The 20,451-nt window shown below is 36.0% G+C and overlaps 3 protein-coding genes across 25 annotated transcripts; 2 read left to right on the top strand and 1 right to left on the bottom strand.

The window, feature by feature from the left end:
* Window positions 1-559: 559 nt before the first annotated feature.
* On the bottom strand, window positions 560-7,273 carry LOC147536651 (inactive poly [ADP-ribose] polymerase RCD1-like). 19 transcript variants are annotated; one of them, XM_086640969.1, is made up of 10 exons: window positions 7,088-7,254; window positions 6,728-6,855; window positions 4,397-4,538; window positions 3,669-4,028; window positions 2,704-3,587; window positions 2,377-2,618; window positions 1,747-1,844; window positions 1,345-1,509; window positions 1,184-1,282; window positions 560-912 (listed from the first exon to the last, which is right to left on the bottom strand). In XM_086640969.1, the coding sequence occupies exons 4-10, from the start codon at window positions 3,828-3,830 to the stop codon at window positions 817-819; spliced, it is 1,746 nt and encodes a 581-aa protein (XP_086497095.1). In that variant the 5' UTR covers window positions 3,831-4,028; window positions 4,397-4,538; window positions 6,728-6,855; window positions 7,088-7,254; the 3' UTR covers window positions 560-816. The 19 variants fall into 19 exon arrangements, with proteins under 19 accessions (XP_086497095.1, XP_086497102.1, XP_086497094.1 ...); XM_086640976.1 differs by having other exon boundaries at window positions 2,704-3,582; XM_086640968.1 differs by having other exon boundaries at window positions 3,669-3,957; window positions 4,427-4,538.
* Window positions 7,274-8,645: 1,372 nt separating this feature from the next.
* Window positions 8,646-12,063, top strand: LOC147536650 (uncharacterized). Of its 2 annotated transcripts, XR_015226087.1 has the most exons (6): window positions 8,646-9,011; window positions 9,796-9,896; window positions 10,186-10,820; window positions 11,037-11,157; window positions 11,667-11,800; window positions 11,864-12,063. XR_015226087.1 is itself a non-coding variant. In XM_086643794.1 (5 exons), the coding sequence occupies exons 1-5, from the start codon at window positions 8,937-8,939 to the stop codon at window positions 11,707-11,709; spliced, it is 975 nt and encodes a 324-aa protein (XP_086499920.1). In that variant the 5' UTR covers window positions 8,767-8,936; the 3' UTR covers window positions 11,710-12,063. The 2 variants fall into 2 exon arrangements, 1 of the variants encoding a protein (XP_086499920.1); XM_086643794.1 differs by having other exon boundaries at window positions 8,767-9,011; window positions 11,667-12,063.
* Window positions 12,064-14,072: 2,009 nt separating this feature from the next.
* On the top strand, window positions 14,073-19,836 carry LOC147536649 (putative cyclic nucleotide-gated ion channel 5). Of its 4 annotated transcripts, none has more exons than XM_086639231.1 (9): window positions 14,073-14,365; window positions 14,600-14,781; window positions 14,909-15,099; window positions 15,535-16,120; window positions 16,517-16,729; window positions 16,962-17,269; window positions 17,390-17,501; window positions 18,128-18,364; window positions 18,854-19,836. In XM_086639231.1, the coding sequence occupies exons 3-9, from the start codon at window positions 15,041-15,043 to the stop codon at window positions 19,574-19,576; spliced, it is 2,238 nt and encodes a 745-aa protein (XP_086495357.1). In that variant the 5' UTR covers window positions 14,073-14,365; window positions 14,600-14,781; window positions 14,909-15,040; the 3' UTR covers window positions 19,577-19,836. The 4 variants fall into 4 exon arrangements, with proteins under 4 accessions (XP_086495357.1, XP_086495356.1, XP_086495355.1 ...); XM_086639229.1 differs by having other exon boundaries at window positions 14,111-14,365; window positions 14,909-15,108; XM_086639230.1 differs by lacking the exon at window positions 14,600-14,781 and having other exon boundaries at window positions 14,106-14,365.
* The last annotated feature ends 615 nt before the right edge of the window (window positions 19,837-20,451 follow it).

The following is a 20,451-nucleotide window of genomic DNA, read 5'->3' as shown; positions in this document are numbered from 1 at the left end:
TCTTTTAAACCAGAATACCCGAGAAACTAACAATTTTTTTACCTCCGCACTTACACTCATTGAGATTGACATTTTCACTCGGGCATAAAGACTTGACCACATTTCTCTCGTATTTCAGATACACACACATGTTATCATTCAACCAAGGAAAGCTTCACAAATTTGCTTAAACTTACAAATGAAAACCTCAAAATATCAAAATTATAAAATACCATAAAATAGGTTGCCCCAAACTGTTAAGTATTAAAGTGACTTGTCATTTCAAAGTCTAATGAGCCCTATCTAGAGGTGAAGTTTTTGTAGTAGACACGGTGGTGTGGATAAAATTTCCTCCATCGAGAATGTGTTAGGGCCCATCAAGGTACTTATACCTCTAACATGGAAGTCATACTTCTTTCTTCCTCCATCAATTGACTTCCATTGGAGCCTAGGTCTATCAATGGATGAAATGACAACAACATGCTTAGACTAGAGTGCTCTGTGAAGATCAGCATCGGCTCCCGACTTCACTCAATTATTCCAAACATTAAAAGAAACAAAGGATAAATAACTCAAACAATTATTTCCCAATGCTAAATTATATAAAAACTCTAGTTTTGTTCCTACAACTCTAAAAACAACTAAAATGTAAAAGACCATAATCAAGATATTGTTTTTATTTACATCTTTCATGTCGACGCATTTGCATACCAGAGATCTATCAAAACCCTAACATTTCGTCCCCATAAAACTGCAGAGAGCGTACAAAGATGCTCAACCAGAAGAGCTTTATGTCCATCACTGCAGTTCAATTGCGAGATCTTGTCTTCAACCAAATCAAGTTTCTCTCTCCTGTTTTGGCACTACCGTTACACAGCTACCCGCCCCACCATCACCCGCACTATCCGCAGCAGCAACAACACCAGCACCAAACTACAAATTCGTACACAAATAAGCTATGAGAACTTTTCCTACTCAGACCACTCCAAAAACTGATGTCCACAAGTCACAGACAATTGTTCGAATAACGGAAAAACACAACAGTAATAGAAGTGACACGGTGAATTCACAACTTACATCTTGGTGTGTATAAAATATACATTAAACATGGCATTTCGATCATGAAGTATAAGAAATATCAAATGCCTGTTAAGTTATAATAGAAACTCTTACATATACACATCAGAATAGTGAGAGCACTAACCTTGCTCCTCCATAGACTGATGACCGTTGACTTAAGGAGGGTATCGCCAATTATTGATCTCAGCTTTCGCACAAGACCTTGATGGTCTATCACTTTCATCTGTTTTAAGAATGAAGTGTTAGGTGTAAGCAAAAAAGGTGGTGTACAGATTGAGAACGTACCTTATATAAGTTGTATTGAAAATTTACTGATTCCATGGCCTGTGGTGAAACTTTATCTTTCACAGCGGCAAACAAGAAAGAAAAGGGCATGCGTGGTGATTTCGAAACATCTGGAAAGGCTGGTCCAACATTGAGATTTAATCCCCTAGGATGCCTACCTTCCATCTAGGAAAAATAAATGCCATGTTTGTAAGATAAACATAAGATGTAAATGAAATATATTTGAGAAAATAAGACTAAATTTAACTGGACCATATAATAGAACGTACGAAACCCCTTCTAAACAACGATACATCAGTTTATCAAGAAAAAATATGATATATTTGAATCAAAAGCAGAGTCTGATTCTATATGAATAAAATAGTAAAGTTATGGATTGACTCAATCTTTTTGTACTCTTACTGTGTCGAAGGGGGAGGACTCTTGCAATTCCCGTCGACAAGAAGAAGAAATCGTGACCACAGACGCATTAACTCTGCTCTGATTTGGAACAAGATACCCTGTATCACCATTTAAAACCATCAATACAAATAAGACAGGCCAACTCAGCATCTCTTTATTCAATTTCTCCTGGAGTCAAATTCTCATCAGTCCGTGACAAAGGACTGGCCCCCCAGGCCTCTGATTTCCATAAAAAGGACACGACGAGGAATATGTTATAGTACCCTCTTAAATTTCGACTTTAATAGACTCGAAATCTCTCATAACGGGTCGAAGAAGGCGATTTATTCCAGGATATCCCCAACAAAACAATACACACTATTCTTTCTTTTCTAAGAAAGCTAATAAGATGCTGGAATAAATAAGCGAGAGAAAAATAATTTTCCTTTACTCTAAACCGTAACAATGCGCAACTAGCGCATATTACCTACCGATGCCATAAGAACAATGAACTAGAAATCTCTTATATACTCTAAACAGTAACAATGCCCCACTAGCACATATATCAAGGAAGGAACATCGTGCTTTTATAATGTATAAAATGTATAATTGTATTTCACATTGTACAACGAGATATTGCAAAGATATCACCTTTCTCATTAACAGGTGCTCTGAAACTGACAACGTATTCCGGAAAGATGTGAGTATTCATATTTACATTCCATACTACGTACTGCTTTGGCTTTTGAAGATCATCTACACCACTATCAAAATGTTCACTACTAGGGTAAAATTGGTCAGATCCAGGATGAACAAGTTCCATATTTCCCATTATAACGTGGCACAAGAACATATACTGTACACCATTTTCGTCAACATCATGATAATTTGCACTGTGGGGGAAAAGCAAAAGAAGATAAGCGAAGTAGAACCAGTTATATAGAGTAGAAATTTGCAAAACTTATGAGAAATAATCACCTGATACTAGAGAAGTCGGCCGGAGTAAGATGAACTCCAAGGCCATACCTGGACCTAGTTTTAGTAAGTCCGTCAACTCCAAGTCCATGCGTCAATATCCTACTAACTGCGTCTTTTGAAGAAGAAAACCAAGCATATCGAACATTTGCATTACCACGATATTTCTTCGTGATCTCTACCTGCTTCTGGAAGAGTTCAAATCGTGCTTGTGCTAACGTACTCGAACAACGTTCTACCTCAAGTATATTACTTGCACAACAATGTGATGCCATACTCTGAAGGAACATTTTCTGCACATTATCAGGAGATATTTTCTCATCTAAAGACTCCAAAATACAGTTTTGTGAATGCGAGATTCCGTTATTTTCCCCATTATCCTTCTTAATTTCAGCACTTTCTCCACTGCTCTCATCTTGTTCCATGTAATATTGGTGGCTAGCAGGTTTTCCTTCAACTTTACGCTTCACAGCACGCATATTAGACCCTTCAACGCAATCCAAATCGTTTGAGCTATCAGCTGCATTTAGTTCAATCTCTAGTTGCAACTCTATTTCAGGTGTCCCATTCGGCTCAGAAGAAAGAATTTTGCTATTTTTTTCGTCCCTGTCTTGAAAGCACTCATGTAATTCATCAGACTCAGAATATAATGCTGGGAAAAAACAACTACCTCCCTCATCAATCCACGCAATTGGATGCTGTAAACCCGTTTTCAGATCTATTTGAATCATGTGAACAAAGTCCAAAACCGATGTTTGACCCTCAAACCCGACTTCACTAACTGCCTTCTTTAGCCGAAAATCTTCTTTAGCCAACCGTATAAAACCTTCTGGAAAATCAGTCCAGCTTCCATATTGATAAACCATCAATCGTTGAGGCAACCTACTCTTCATAAAATTTGAATAGTTTGTCAGCAAAGTTCTATTAAAATGAGTTCCGCATCTGTTCTTGCAGCTACCAGATCTCACCTTCTTGTGATGTTTCTTAGAGGGTGAGGCCATGGCATATTGCTGTGGTGTCATTCGAGCAGCTCGGGAGAAATGATGAGCATAATGCGCTGCACGTTTTCTTTTTAACGCAACCACTATTTTTTGGCCATTATCCGATACCTTTGCGCTCTTCGCTTCCATTTTTCTGTACTAGATTAATTCCTATCCAGAAATCTAACTCAACAAGTGCAACTATCCTACTATACAACTACTACTTTACAGTAACCTTGAAAATACTATCCCAACAAAGATAATGTTGCAACTCTCCCTGAAAAAGTTAATTGCCAAGATCTTTACACGTTTATGTCGACAAAAGCAATGCTGCATCAAGAAAAATAACTAAAGCATAACAAACATCAACAGAAGTTTCCTTCCACAATTAAATGATCACTATCTACAATGACAAATTCAACAGTTTCTCCAACACAATATAGTTTGATACATGATAAATTTTAACTAAAATTTCATTGAGAAATTACTAATCAATATGTTCACATTTCACCATTTATTGCAGCCAATGGACGAATTGGCAAGTTTAGACTCAATCTAAGACAGTATAGTTACCATATACTGTTACCCCCTTGTGTACCACATATCATATTCCCCATACCCTTTCTGGGTGGGTTCGCAATCTGGTATTAAGGCCAAATTTGACGAATCAGAATCTGTGGCCTTAATTAAACTAAATTCTTTCTTAAAATCCATACATCGAACTCTGTTATTAAAGCCTCGATTACCTTTGACTAGTCCAAAATTAGCCCCACTTGACAGTCTCGCCTCGTTTTACTCCACCTCAATGTTTGAAAAATGGGTCAGGGCATTGCCATTCTCACCTCAAGTCATACGCACCTGAAGGCTCACACACTACGTAAGCGACTCATCGTGAGGGGTAAGATGCACATGGCTCACATAAATAATTGTATCATGTTAATTTACTTTCTTTCCGAAATTTAAGAACATTAACATATAAATGTGAAGGAAGTATGTAGAAGCATTAGGTTTAATTTTTGACAATTTATGCATTATATTTTTGACGCAAAGTTTTTTAGTATAATTGCGGTTGGAGTTTATGCAATCCTATAATATCGATTATATTCTGTTTGTTACACACCTAAATCTGCATATTATTATAGAACAAAAAAATTATGCCATGTTTTTTTTCTACATAAATCTGTTATAATTTTCTTCTCAAAATCTATATACATTGCTCAGCCTCCTAGGTTCTCAAACCGAATTAATACTCAAGTTGGTCTCTGACTCATCCAATTAGCTTTTTAATTTAATTTCCTACTAGGTTTTATTACCTATTACACCTCATTTTTTTCTTTTATTCTTTCAATCATTTAAAAAAAATTAGAAAAAGTTTAAATGGTCAGAGTAAATGATTTCTTAGCATGGGTAGTTGGGAGTGGTCGATCCACCAGAGTAACTCGGGGATCGGCTCAGTTTTGGAGTATCCAAGCTAACATCCGAGTCAAGACGTTATCAAGTTAATGTGGACCTCTGATTACTCCTCTGAGCCAACACAGAGTTCTGACCCAACTGACTCACCGAGTCTGGGAAGACAAAGAAACAGAGAGAAACATACAGAAGAAAATTAGCAAGTCATAGCTGTGTGCTATTGTTGTACTTTAATTTATGATCAATTTTATCCAGATCAATAAGCATTGGATATCATAACAGGAAATAGAAAGAGCAGTTGGAGAAAACAAGAAGGGAAATATTTGCAACATAAAGAAATTCAAGTACAGACATATCATATCCAATCGGACCCATCCAGTTCAACTTGCGTGTGTCATACTGACAAAACAAAGAATTCACCATTCTATATTTTTCAAAATTTCCATTTTATGTTATGTTAAGCAAACTGAGAAAATGAGAATAATATTGGCATTAAACAACTTGAGTGATTTAAATAACATTTAACCCAGAACTTTTAACATAACATGTTCCAAATTGTAATTTAACAAACTTTCGACGCGTACGCCTTGAGGCACGCATCATCACTGGTGCCTTGAGGCATACACAATAATCCCGACAGCAATATGAGTGCGTCTTAAGTATTTTTGAGTCGTATGCCCTGAGCCGCAGCCTCGCCTTGTGAGAACACACCGCCTTAAGGCGTAAAAAACTACAAACGTATTTTAAAACATCGATTTTAGATACATCTAATTGAACTAGTCAAAATCACTTGGTGTAGTGGTTGGACACCCATTCCTTATCCATGAGATCTCAGGTTTAATTCCCACGGAAGTGGAAAACCATGATTTATTGAACAAGGGTATAAATCAAATAGATTTAGGAATAAATAGACTCTCATTCCCCATAGGATGGCCTTAAGGGTCTATATATGGCCCTTAGAGCCCAAGATGTCTTTGTGATGGTAGTAACAGAGCTTATTCAATTCATGATGTTAGTATATTCGTGATGTATCCATGCATGTAATGATATACTGACTCTAAACTCCATATAGACAAAAACACATAGGCTCAACCCTTCAAAAGAAAACAATAACAATGTGTTCATAAAATTGATATACTTACTATTAGTAATATATATTATTTTTCAACATAACAAATAGAGTTTGATTTACAAAAAGCATTTTAGTTGGTTGTTCCTAATGGATCAAAAACTCAAAAAAGTGTCAAACTAAACCAGATTCCCCCAATCTCAAAGCTCGAACAGATTATCATATAAAATCACGAGTACTTACAACTAGCAAACGTAGACACAAACTTAACAAGGCATTGACATTTGACACTGCTGAATCAATTCTCAATGCAAAGAAAACAAAAGCATGAAATAAGGCATCATGTTCTTATGCTCTTATAAATAAGGGATTATGTTCTTATGTTCTTAACTCGCACGGAAACAAATTTCATGACATAACATAATGAATTGAAACAAATAAGTTCACAAACAATCACACTAAAAATACACAACTACTTGGATTTCTCTTACTAGGATAACAGATTAATCGACATACCAGACTCAAACGCATATATTTTGCAGAAACTACAAGAAGGAGAGCAGCATACCATTGTTCTGTAGTTCTTGATCATCTTTATACAACTTTGTCTCCTACCCTGACCTCAAAAATTGCCAAACAAAATCTTCCCTTTTTCAGTTTTCCAATTCATCATCCCAAAAACTTGAAAATATTTCACTTCAAATCCAAAACAATAGCAAATTAAATATTGAATTAAAAGCCCAAAATCACATTTCTATACTCTTGTTACTGAAATTAAAAGTTCAAGTAGCCTAATTTTTTCAAAAAAATCAATTCAATGAAATCATCAATAGATAAAGCCTAGAAATTCATCATGTGTTTGTAAAAATCAGACAAAATTAACTAGATCCATAGAATAAAATTATAAGAATATAGAAGATAAAATTACCTTGTCTAGTGAGAAAAAATTTATCAAAGGATTGCGATTTTCATGACAAGGAACGGGTTTTGTTCTATCTATTCGCAGAATATTTTTTTTTTTGTTGAAAGATCTATTCGCGGAATATACTAGGACGACCTTTTTTTCTCTTTCTAACGTGGAACAGTGTGAAGAATGGGTGCTTCTAAAGGCACCGGGTCAAAAGGTTGTTAGCATCCATCTCTATTAGCACCAGGCTCTATTGTTCCTTTCTCTGTTAGCACCGTACAACTATGTAGGCACCAGTCAAAGCCAACTTAACCCTAACACCTCCATCCGTTTATCACAAAACAAAACAAAATCTATCGGACGGACTGAACCAGTCCGAGCCTTAAGAGGACCAAACGGATCAGCTGATCCGGGACCTAAGAGGACCAAACGGATCAGCTGATCTGGGACTTAAGAGGGCCAAACGGATCAGCTGATCCGGGACATAAGAGTGACAAACGGATCAGCTGATCCGGGACTTAAAAAACATCTCAATCCTCATTCTCTTTCTCGTGAACTCGACCATGACCAGCTCCTCTGCTACTTCTCGCAAGGTTTTCTTCATCTTTCTCTCTCTAAAAACCCTTATTCTTCATCTTTCTCTCTCTCTAAAAACCCTTATTCTCTTTCTCGTGTACTTTTTATTTTCTATTTTGAGGGTGATTAATTAATGATAATAATAGGTGGGGGTGATCAACAGAAGAACAAATTGGTGGATCAATGAAGTTATTTAAGAAGTGATCAAATGTGTTGAAGATGGTGGTTGGAAGTGAAAATAAAGAATCTGATCTAGTAGATAATAAAGATCTCTTGGGATTTCCTGCAATTTTTATTCTCTTTAATGGTGATGAATTTACTGAATTAGGTTTTGGGTTTTGTTTTTGGGAAGAAGAAGGTTTTGGTATTGAATCTTTCAATATTTCTTTTACATTTACAGAGGGAATATAGAAGGGATGAAGATGAACTTAAGAAGGAAGATGAGAGAAAATGAATTTATTTTGTGGATGAAATTTGGTGAAGAAGGAAGAAGAGAGTGGACCCATTCTTTTGAATTTTGTATATTTACTAACAGGAATAGAAATTAAATAAGAAAAAAAATGAAAGATTTTTTACTTACACTATCTAGATGAGAGCACCCATGATTTTTGTTTTGGAAAAAAAATGAGTTGGTATTCTTTTTATTTTGGAAGAAGAAGATGGAAGAAGCAAATGAAGGTTAATGTCACCCACGTTAAAAACCGGTGCTTATAGAGAACTCGAGTCAATGGCTATAGACCCGAGTCAATAAAATTTCTGGATGCTAACAGCCTTTTGGTCTGGTGCCGTTAGAAGCACCCGTGAAGAATTGACGGTGTTAATGGAGGGAGGATTCGGAGGAGGGAGGAGGGGAGAGAATGCTTAGGTGCTGTTTGTTTTTTTATATTTTTCACATGTGAAATACTGAAATCTGAATTGGGATTAGGTGATTCTCTAACCACAAGTACCGCTCGAATTCACTTATTTTAAGTCACGTGATTGCTCATTTTCATTTCCCTCAGTTGCATACCAAACACTTGGAAAACCTTCATTTTAGAGAATATTTTTCTATTTTCTCCGGGAAAAATGTGCATCAAACACAACCTAAGAGTTCATGTCCCAAAGCGCCTTTAAAACTTCTCTCCACTGAATTTCACTCCAAGTCTAGAGCTATGCTTCCTCTTCTCCAAAAGAGCATTTAGGTCATCAATCTAGTCATCTCTAAAGCTCTTCCCCTCCCGGCGAATCTCTGAAGCAAGAAAATACTCCAAAAAAAAAAAACAGTGGGTTTTAGTGAGAGAAAGTACTAATAGACATGGGAAACGAATCTGATTTATGGGATGATTCTGCTCTCACAAACGCATTTAACAACGCAATCGCCAAATACAAGGTCTTCTTCCAATTGCAATTTTAGGTTATTTGTTTTTAGTTTACTATATAGTATTTATCTTAAGTATCAGGAGAAATGATGTGAATTAGGGTATAATCCACGTTATATTTCCATTAGGTCTCCTAGTTGATAGGTTTTGTAGTTTTTTTTTTCCTTTTAGAGTGAATTATTGTTTAGAAGTCCATTAGGGTTAGAAAAGTCCTTCATTATACTAAGGGCTGAGAGAATTGATTTCAAAGTAGTATTGTTGAGTTTATTTGGAAGATAGTGTGAAGAACAACTTGAAAGGGCATTTTTATAAAAAAAATTCTAGTTTTAGCTGAATGTTGAATTTGATCTTGATTCTAGTTGGAAACCAGTTAAATTATAATGGGTAAACCTTCGTATTTGATTCGGCTTACTTGTTTGCATCAAGAAATTAGTAATGTTTATGCATCAAATACATTGATATTAGTGTGTTTTAGGTTATTTGGTTTAGTCTCTGTATATCTCACTCTTTATTAGTAGAAAGGTCGAAACTTTCACAGTTAAATGTTCTCAGTATTTCGGGTAAGCACAGACATATACATGCATGTACACGACTCGGAACACTTGAAACTCAGTCTTTTACATTTCTGTCTAGATTTCTGTGAGGAAATTGTATACCTAATCTTTTTCATCGCGAGTCAACATTTTCGGATCTTCTAACATTTGTAGTAGTTGCTTTATATTTTGTGTTTCTTTCTCCTTCTCACCCACAATTTGTTTTCAGAATATTTAATGTATACATTCATGTTGTTTACAGGCTATGCATAGGAAAGAACATCATGTCGGTTCTACAGATGTCGAAGAAATGAAGGGGGATAATCCTGAAACTGAAGTTGATGAAAACCACAGCGATTCGAGGTGAGTAGAGGTATTTATGATGATTGAAAAATGAGGATAAAGGATTTTACATGAGAAGAAGTAATTAGAAATCACAACTCAGTTGAAATCGCATTCAAAGATTAGAATGAGTATATCAACATAAACTGTTTTTGCATATCCTTCTGCATTCTAAGTGCTTAATCAGTTATTGTATAGTAAATATTCATATACTTCCCCGTCTTATTTTCGTCGTTATCATTCACCATTTATACTTTGAACTCTTCTATTCTATAATAACCATTATTATTATTTGTTATTTGGTGCAAAGAATTGCGAGGCCAGATGATTCCAATAACGTTGTAGTCGGTAGTGCAGCCAATGATACCAAAACAAATGATGTTCTGTTGGTTCAAGAAAATCATCAAGGAGTGTCAACAAACCCAGAACCACTTGGGGATACAAGTAGTTCCGACATTAAACAACCTGCTGAAGGCTATACAAACTCACAAGGAGAGTTGGAGTATAATCAGTTACTTAGCCAGTATTATGAGCTTGAGGAACAAAGACAAAAGGTTTTGCAGCAACTTTATCAATTCGGTTCTGGTTATTACCAGACCCAGGATAATAGCAGTGGTTCTTGTCCATCTTCAGCTCCCTATTCTACTACTCAAGCCAACCAAGATCCGACCCACTATGCCTCCCAGGAAGCAGTCGTCTCTTCTTGTTGCCCATATGTTTGCCCGTGCTTGTCGGGTTTGTGTACTTCAGTGCTTGCTTGTTCCTCAGGCGGAGCTTGTCTCAGTAAAGTAGATACTTGTTCAGCTTGTATTGCATGTGCAAGTGCTCCTGGATATCTGTCCACTACCCAAGATGATCCTATTGTGAAAACAGCTATGGGAGCTGCAGAAAGAGCAATAGCGTCAATCAAGATGGAAACGTCTTGTACATCTAATATACAAGAAGGTATGAAATGTTTTTGTTTACACATAAATCAATGGAGTGATTTCGCTAATTGTTCAAATTTTCATTGCCAACTTTATATACCGTAACACTTAAATCTGCACCTGATATCAACTTCATCTTTTGCTATCTATCTTAGGTACGTAATGTATCGATGAAACTCTCATAGGTTGCAATAATCTTGACTATTTAACTCCCTTTTTTGTTCATGGACAACAGAGAAAGACAAAATGACATCTTCAAAATCAGCAGAAGGAGCATTGCCACAAACCAGCAATTCGGAGACAGATCTTACTTCAGTTTTCAACGCTTGGTATTCTGCAGGCTTCTACACTGGCAAGTAAGTGTTCATTTCAGCTTCCCTTCGTCAAAAGAATTTCTAAAATTCAAAACTTCATGGAAATATGACGGGCTAATTTATCAAACAAGAGAAAAATCCTCTTGTTAAGTGTTTAAATTGAAATTGTTGCCTCATTCTGCTAGAAATTTCATACATCATTTTCCACACTGTGAAGTCATGAAAAGGTATCAGGATATTATTCCTCGAACCATGATTTTCTTACTTTATATTGCAATTTAGTGTTCGTTGTATTTAAGCTTATAGTTCAATTTTTCACTAAATCTTGTGGCTAGTCCCGATCCATGTTGAATGAACAACAACATGGCCGATTTGAACCCCCAAAATTTGATTTTTCTCCTGAGCTCTAAGTCTAAATGAATCATGCTAGAATGAACGAGGAAGTAACAAAAACATAATGTGGAAAACCCTTACTCGTGAGGTTAAGACTACATTTGCTAAGATAGTTATCTACCAACATCTTGACCTAATTGTCTTTCTTCATGATGTAGGTATCTCTCAGAGCAGGCCATTGCAAAGAGACAAAATGAATAAACTTTCCCTCCATCAATGTCGAATGGGTAGCTGAGAGTATACAAGTCGTGATCACTTTATGTTATGATCTAGTATTTCCAGGAATGGGAAAGTGAACATAGGAAGGGAAAGGTTTCTGACCTAAAACCAAGTAAAGTTTCTTCATTAGGTTTAGTGGCATGTTGAAAAATTAAGTTTCTTCATTAGGTTTCTGTTCAGAATTTCGTAGTTAACTTGCCCAAGATAATAGTATTTCATTAAGAACTTTTCGTTATAGATACAACATCTGGAGTTAGAGTTTGGGGTGAGATATTTTTTTGTACTTGACCATTATAAGGTTTTCCATGACAATGAAAGAAAATGATATTGCTGTTATAGTTCTTGCTTTCCCGTTCCAATTTCGGCCGTTCTCTTTATTTCTGCTTGTTTTTTAAACGATAAACGTTTTCAGCTGCATTTGTGTTGCAATTCCAACATAAACAGATTGTACCAAGAGAGGATCTGGTTCTGGAAATAAGTACACTGAAGCTTTAAGCTGCTTGAAGAAACCTCTCCACTGGCTTCCCTAGTAGTTCAAGTGGGAAGTCTTAACCATCAAAGGGAAAGTAAACATGTTTTTATAATTTTATGCCAATTTTTAAGCGGAAATATATTTGACTCCACAAAAAGTGGCTTGAATGGTCCCAACAAGGCAAATTTCCGACGTCATGTTAGCCGCATGTTGAAGTTATGCGCAAAATCTGCCTTGTCCGGTGAGGTTACGTTGTTCTTTTTATGCATCTTCTCTTCCTAGTTCTTGGGTTCCTCCCGCGAATGAGCCCAATTTTAATACCGGACTCTATGTTGTGCTGGGCGTGCGGAAAAGAAATGTGATTAACTAGAATAGCAATCTTATAATGTGATTCATGACATTCCCAACACTATAATATATTGTTTGGTAAGACAAGAAATTGATTGGAATGGCGTTCGCTGTCCCGGCGCGATGCTTCATACATTCTCGTATAACAAACACCATTATGTATTGCGATTCAACTATCCTGGGATGCATTCGGCCTCCAACTGCCAACCCATGTCATTAGAGTATCTCCAATGCGGGCCCTCCAACGGCAATCGGCTTGGGCGGAGCCCCAACCGATTGTTTCAGTCGCCCATAACATTAGGGGCGACTGAAGATCCCCAACATGACCGTTGAGGACTCCCAACAGTCATGTTGGGGATGATCTTGGCCGTTGGAAAAAATCCAACGACCAAGATCTTCTCCTATTTTTTTTTTCGTTTTCTTAATGTAATTAATTTTAATTTTTTTCAACTCTAAAAAAAACTTCCACATTAATAATTAAAATACATTGAACGAAAGTGTCGGTCCCCGAACAATTTTTCAACCTTGAAAAAAAAAATATTATAGTTCAAACACGTGTTTTGTATATACACAAAACCACTCACGTTTCTCGCACACCAAAAAAAACGCCACACACACATTTCTCACATAAACAAATTTTCGGCCTCAATAGAGGTTGTGGTTGGAGCTGAATTTTTTAGGCTGAGCTGAGACTGAAATTTTTGGGTGAAAAAGTGAGTTTTTCGGCCTAAGACAGACTACCATTGGAGTTGCTCTTAGTTTCCAATATTCAGTGAAAGCATCTAACGAGTATTCATTTCGATGTAATCTGTTATAAGAACAAAAGGTAAATCAGATAAAATGAGAGAAAACACTAGTAAATAGGGTGTCTACTGGTTCCATATCTGCTATTCTAGAGTCATTCACTAGCCAACCGAAAGGTTAATAAGATTTCTCAACCAAACACCATACAGTCCAAAATGAGCAGATTGATACGGTTTACTTACTGGACCACTATAAATATTTGAACTTTAAATAGAGGAGAAAAGGAAAAGTGTTATAGTAATGCCATTATTTTTTTCGTACCAATTGATACTAAAATATAATGTATTAGTTAAATTTATATATCTCTTAACAAAAAAAAAATAGTTAAATTTATATATATATATATATATATATATTCACGTACATGGTTTATATTATTTATTTAATATTTAAAATTCTTAATATTTTCATGCTTTAGATTGGTGCCACTAAAGGTGTCTCGCCCTTTTGCCCTCAGCTTATCCTAGCACTCTCGATACACTTCAAATTAAGCAAACTGAGGCTCCAGAATTGGAATAGTCCGAGGACAATTAAACTGGACTGCGTCTGTGTCGTTCAAGTCCAAAACAGATTAGGCCTAATCCGAGTACCCTCAGACTGTCCCAACCCGCGGGGCACTAAGAAAGAAGGTGGCCCAAGAGTAAAAAAGAAGGGGCGCCGGTTGACCCACTTGCTTTGGGTGGAAATAAACTAAAAAGGAGGTCAATGTATTTTCCAACATGATTTCCTTACGATTTTCCCACACGTAACAAACAGACCCTTAGCTTTGGTGGTGGTGTTGCAATAGGAAAAACATGGGTGGCTATAGAAATCCTTTCATCAAATTCTCTGAAAATTTATGCAAACAAAATTTTCTTCTTTACAATTAAACCAACCTTCTTCTTCTTCTAAGTTAGGTCGTATGTTTGAGGTGGGTTTAATTTGTTAGTTTGAAGAAATTCAATTCTGTAATCACTAAAGAGTTTCAACCATCAATATTGAGTTCTCTTCAAATTACCCTAATTCATATTCAAGGTTTGTCTATCTTTTCTGTAATTTTATTGTATTTCATTTCATTAAAACTAGCTACCCTCAATTTGCTTTTTTCATTTGATTGCCAGTTCGTCATGTAATGAATTATTGCCCCCCAAACCCTAATTTCGTAGGCAAAACATGCCATGATGAAAAAGTTGAAACCTTGAAATTACATTTCTGATTTTCTAATCGATTTCATTCAAAATTGTTGTTTGTTCTTGACGATGATCACAGAAAGTTAGAAAATTTGAAGGTTTATATATTGCTAAGGTGGTGATTTTGGAAAGTAACTGGTTAGGGATGGTAGAGATTCTTAGTTAGCGAGGGCTTTGAGATTATTAGCTCACTTTCTCAAGAAAGTGATTTGGAATTCGATATTTCGGTTTAGATTAAGGAGAATTTGGAATCTAAATCATGTAAGATTTCTCTCAGCTTGAAATGGGTTTTCATGAAAAACATGATATTAGCCAATTCAGTAATCTAATTGGGTATAAGAAAGGATATGATTTTTGGTGTCTTATACGTTATAGTTTTTTGATGCAGGAAATAATTGTAGATGATATGGGATGCTTGTGTTTTTTGAAATGATTATGATTAGTTCATAGAAACTTTAATGGATGGAGCTGTTGGAATGATCTGCAGTGAAATATCCGCGTGATAGATACATAGTCCAAAATGTTCGATTGTGGTTATAAGTCACAATATATAGGCGGGCAGAGGGAGAAATTTGTAAGGTACAAAAAGTACGGGTATTTCCTACCTTTTCGTTTACAAAGAATAGCATTGTTTGCACTTTAGAAATGCAGGCAGTTGAGATTTATCTTGCAATATCAATTGAATAATTGTCGTTGTTTTTTATTATTTTGAATGAATGTTATAGTGTTGCTTTGGGGATTTACGTGTTTGAAATACGAAGATTCTCTTAAAAAACCATCTTTACTCCAAAATGGAAGGGTGGATGAACTTATCTTAAAAAAACAACCATATACAAGTATAAACTTGTGAATGAAGAATTTAATCTATTCAAATTTATTTAATTAGAAAGGAAGAAATCAATAATATTGTAATGCATAAACGGTTAGTTCGTATCTCTTTTGAAAACTGTCGATGGGTTACTTGGATTCATTTGGAAATCTAATCTTGGTGTTTCTTTGTCACTGGAATTTAAGGTTGGACGACTTGGACTCTCGGTTATCACTGTCTCCTGATACTAGCAAAATGAACAAATGCGGGTTCGGTATTGAGGGATTTACTCGTGGTGGCCGTGCAGCCAATACCCCCTCGGGATCCTTTAGGTCAGGAGTAAAAAAGGGGTCTCAAGGTCTTAAGTCAATTGGAAGACAACTTCGGTTTGGGGTTACTCGGGCAATGTTTCCAGAAGATCTTAAAGCGTCAGAGAAGAAGATATTTGATCCTCAAGACAAATTCCTTTTGTTTTGGAATAGGCTCTTTGTCATATCATGTATTCTTGCAGTATCTATTGATCCTTTATTCTTTTATCTTCCAGTATTCAATCATAATTCTTTTTGCCTCGGTATAGATGTAAAACTAGCTTACACAACAACAACGTTGCGCACATTCATCGATGCTTTCTATGTTATTCACATGATTCTCCAGTTTCGCACAGCTTATATTGCCCCATCATCTCGAGTTTTTGGTCGGGGTGAACTTGTAGTTGATCCTAGGCAGATAGCTATTCGGTACCTCAGGTGGCACTTCATTGTAGATTTTCTAGCAGTGTTACCCCTACCACAGGTTCGTATAACTTTTTGTATTTCGTCTGTAAAGTGACTTTTTCTTATTGATATTGTATGTTGTATTGGATATTGTATGTTAAACATGATTGTTTATATTCTTTTATCTATGTAAATTGATTTAGTGAGATCTTAAAACAAGTCTCATTCTGAAATTTTCAAGTTTTCAGCTATAAAATATATCTATATTTGAGAGAGATTTATTTTAAGATTTAATATGAACTCATATACAATATGTAAAATACAAATACATATTAATCATTTTCAGTTTGAGAATTTTTTTATAAAGAAATACCACCTTAGTCTATATCAGTTGGTGTATTCATTATACATAATTCTGGAAGTCAAGGTTGCAAGAAGAGCTGAGGTGTTTTTATTTACTTTTTGTTATCCGCAGGCTGTAGTATGGAAGTTTCTTCAAAAAGAAAAAGGATCAGATGTACTTAGCACAAAACAGGCTTTGCTTTTCATTGTATTGCTTCAATATATCCCTAGGTTTCTCCGGATTTTACCCTTAACATCGGAGCTGAAGAGGACAGCGGGTGTTTTTGCTGAATCTGCATTTGCAGGTGCCGCATACTATTTGCTTTGGTACATGCTTGCTAGTCATGTAAGTAATCTATTATCATGTCATTTTCCCCTTGCTTTGATACATTCAATTAGTATTTAGCATATTATTGGTTGAATTTTATCTCTAATTTTGGATTGTGATTATTCACTTGGGACCAGCTATTAAAGTTATTCTCAGTCATCTTGTGACTAAATTTTCATGCAATACTAAACGAGTCACTGGTCGAGGCAGAATTCGTCATTTCACATACTTGCTGGTTCTTTTTTCACAGATTGTTGGGGCTTTCTGGTACTTATTAGCTGTGGAACGAAACGATGCATGCTGGCAATTAGCTTGTCTAAGCAATGCCGCGAAATGCAATACAAATTTCTTGTATTGTGGCAACAGGCATATGACAGGTTTTATGGACTGGAAGGCTATAAGTGAAGGTGTTCTCAACAAGGAATGTTCTGTAGATGGTGATAATCCACCTTTTAATTTTGGAATTTATAGTTTGGCTTTATCATCTGGTGTTGTTTCTTCAAGAAAGTTCCTGTCGAAATACTGTTACTGTTTATGGTGGGGTCTACAAAATTTGAGGTAAATATCTATTTTTTTTCCTTATATCTGTCACGATAGTGACATCGGGTATACCGTTTTATGTTTGATTTTTTCTGAGTTTATCATTTCTTCACTATGATGTTGTTTTACTTTCTCCAGTACACTTGGCCAAGGACTTCAAACCAGTACTTATCCAGGAGAGGTTATATTTTCAATAGCACTCGCGATTTTTGGGCTAATCCTTATGGCACTTTTGATCGGCAACATGCAGGTAAGTCGCTTTTATTTTTTATATGGGCAAAGTTGCTTTGTAAAAGAGAGTGAGTCCGTGATGGGTATTGAAAGGTATTCTGAGAAGTTGAAATAATGGTGTAAAAATATATTCAGCTATTTCCTTCTAAAAAGTTTGGGCTTATTGGCACGAGTGGGATGTCAGGTTGAATCGAAACTGAGGCGTAGTTCGGTTTGAGATGGAATTGTTGGTTCGGGATTTATTGTTTTATTCAAATCTTGTGGAGTTCTCATGAATAAGATAGGGAAACTGCGAAAGTATGAGTACTACCAACACAAAGAGGCGGACAGAAAATTAGTTTCCTCATTCTTAGTTGGTCTTGAGGCTAGGGCCTGGATAGCCAGGTTCCAAAGCTTGAGCTAACAGAGAGACATGCCGAATTTGTTGATAAAAACTTTTTCATTTACATGAATATAACTTCTTTTTTGTTGAAAACATAAAATGAAGAAAAAGATTTGTAGGGGGTGGGAGATCTTAACTGAGTTCATAAAACTCGTAGTGACGTTTGGCCTTCTTCTAATATATTTATCCTTTTGTTTTCCTTATTCTAGGTCGAGTAACAGGGGTATAATATCTTAACGCTTCTGTATTATGCCATCCTGCAGACTTATCTCCAGTCTCTTACCATACGGCTGGAAGAGATGAGGATCAAAAGGCGTGATTCAGAGCAATGGATGCATCACCGATTGCTACCACAAGATCTTAGGCAGAGGGTAAGACGGTACGATCAGTACAAGTGGTTGGAAACTCGAGGAGTGGATGAAGAAAACTTAGTCCAAAGTTTACCGAAGGACCTTAGGAGGGATATTAAACGACATCTCTGCTTGGCTTTGGTTCGGCGGGTAAGTGTTGACTTCTGGTTTATCATCTTTTCTAGGATCAGAAAAACCTACTAGTCATATAGAAATGAAACTGAATTAGGTAGTTGATTCTCATGTTTTTCTTGTTCTGAAGAGGACTTGGGTTGTCAACTGGTTTTCCCTTACCCAAGACCACAACCAGAAAATCGTCTTTCACTCTTTCTTGGTTCCTGTTCACAACTCAGTGCCTGTGTAAGAGGGTATGGAATCGGATCAAATCTCGATTTTTTTGGACTTTAATGTCCAATCTGGATTGGATGAGAAGTTTAAGAACACAATACCTTGTAACTAACTGGAACAGCTAACAGTTATTTGAGTATTGGATGAGATCCCGAACCTAGTAATCTAGTTATTCTTGACTACTTATGAATTGATTAAATGGAATTAGTGATGTTTTCCTTTTTTACCCAAGCTTCCAACAGTCTAGATGTTGGTTCCACTCATGCTTTTCTTTGTTTTCCTTTAGTGCAGGTACCTCTGTTCTCAAATTTAGATGAACGACTACTAGATGCTATTTGTGAACGGTTAAAACCAAGTTTATACACAGAGAAAACTTATATCGTTCGAGAAGGAGATCCAGTAGATGAAATGCTCTTCATTATACGCGGACGTCTCGAGAGTGTTACTACTGACGGTGGGAGAAGTGGATTTTTCAACCGGAGTCTACTAAAAGAAGGAGATTTCTGTGGCGAGGAACTTCTAACATGGGCATTAGATCCAAAAACGGGGTCAAGCCTTCCATCATCAACTCGAACAGTGAAAGCTTTAACAGAAGTAGAAGCTTTTGCCCTAATAGCTGAAGAACTCAAGTTTGTGGCCAGCCAATTTAGACGTCTTCATAGCAGACAAGTTCAACATACTTTTAGATTCTATTCTCAACAATGGAGAACTTGGGCTGCTTGCTTTATTCAAGCAGCATGGAGAAGGTATTCCAAGAGGAAAAATATGGAGCTTAGACGTCGGGAAGAAGAGGAGGAAGAAGAAGAAGAATCAGAACTAGAAGAGGAAGAAGCAGAAGAAAGTGAAAAGGTCGGGTCGTCTTCTTTTGCTGCAACAATATATGCTTCTAGGTTTGCTGCAAATGCTCTTCGAGGAGTTCATCGACTCCGAAGTAATTCAAGTAAGAGTTCGAAGAGTTTGGGGAAACTGCAGAAACCTCCAGAACCCGACTTTGCTGCTGACAATGTAGACTGAGCTCTTCGTGTTTCCGTGGGTTAGGGATCGACAATGACTTGTCAATCTTATGTTCACATTGTTCTAGCCTGAAATTCTATATATTTGTATGTAAGGGTTTTGTAAACATGAAATATGGTTGTTGTATATTTTTTGTTGGTTTAGGGTTTTTTGATCTACCTACTGTACTTGAGCACGAGATAATGATAAAGGCACTCATGTGTCTTTCTTCACTCATGAGCTTTCTTTTTGCCCAAGAATATAATAAAGCTTTAGCTAAATTTACCGCTTACTTGACTCAGAACCAAAAAAGTAAAGACAGAGAAGTAAGTTGTAAGAGCAAATTGAATCCTACATGATTTTTAAGCTATGATACTATTAATACTGCCCCTCATGTTAAAATTTAACTAGCAAATTGAACTCATTACATGATTTTTAAAGGCCAGCATTTTGGGGAAAGTTAAATATTTTCGGGGTGTGAAATTTTAAAAGAAATATGTAAAACTTTAGAAATTTTCGGAGAATTAAATTTTAAGGGGAAATTTTGCTTTAGTTAAATTTTAACATGAGGGGCAGTATCAACATTATCATAACTTAAAATCATGTATTGATTCAATTTGCTCTAGTTAAATTTCAGCATGAGGGGCAGTATCATAACTTAAAAATCATGTAATGTATTCAATGAAAATCTAGGTTTTTGCATTGGAGAAAGTTTTTAAGAAAAAACTCTATGTGGCACTCAAAATTTCTAAGATTGAGTGTTGCATTAGAGATTCTCTTATCTTTATATTTTCATTTGAAATTTTGTAATTATATATTTTTGTCAAAATTTAAAATCAAATTTCTTTAAAAAAATAATTCAGTACACAATGAAAATCTAGATTTTTGCTCGATCT

This window comes from Eschscholzia californica, unplaced genomic scaffold (assembly GCF_041429995.1).
Source record: "Eschscholzia californica isolate CP2 unplaced genomic scaffold, dmEscCali1.0.p SCAF_5, whole genome shotgun sequence".
Lineage (NCBI taxonomy): Eukaryota > Viridiplantae > Streptophyta > Magnoliopsida > Ranunculales > Papaveraceae > Eschscholzia > Eschscholzia californica.
The sequence above is the reverse complement of the archived record's forward strand: the minus strand, read 5'-3'. Positions and strand labels throughout refer to the sequence as shown.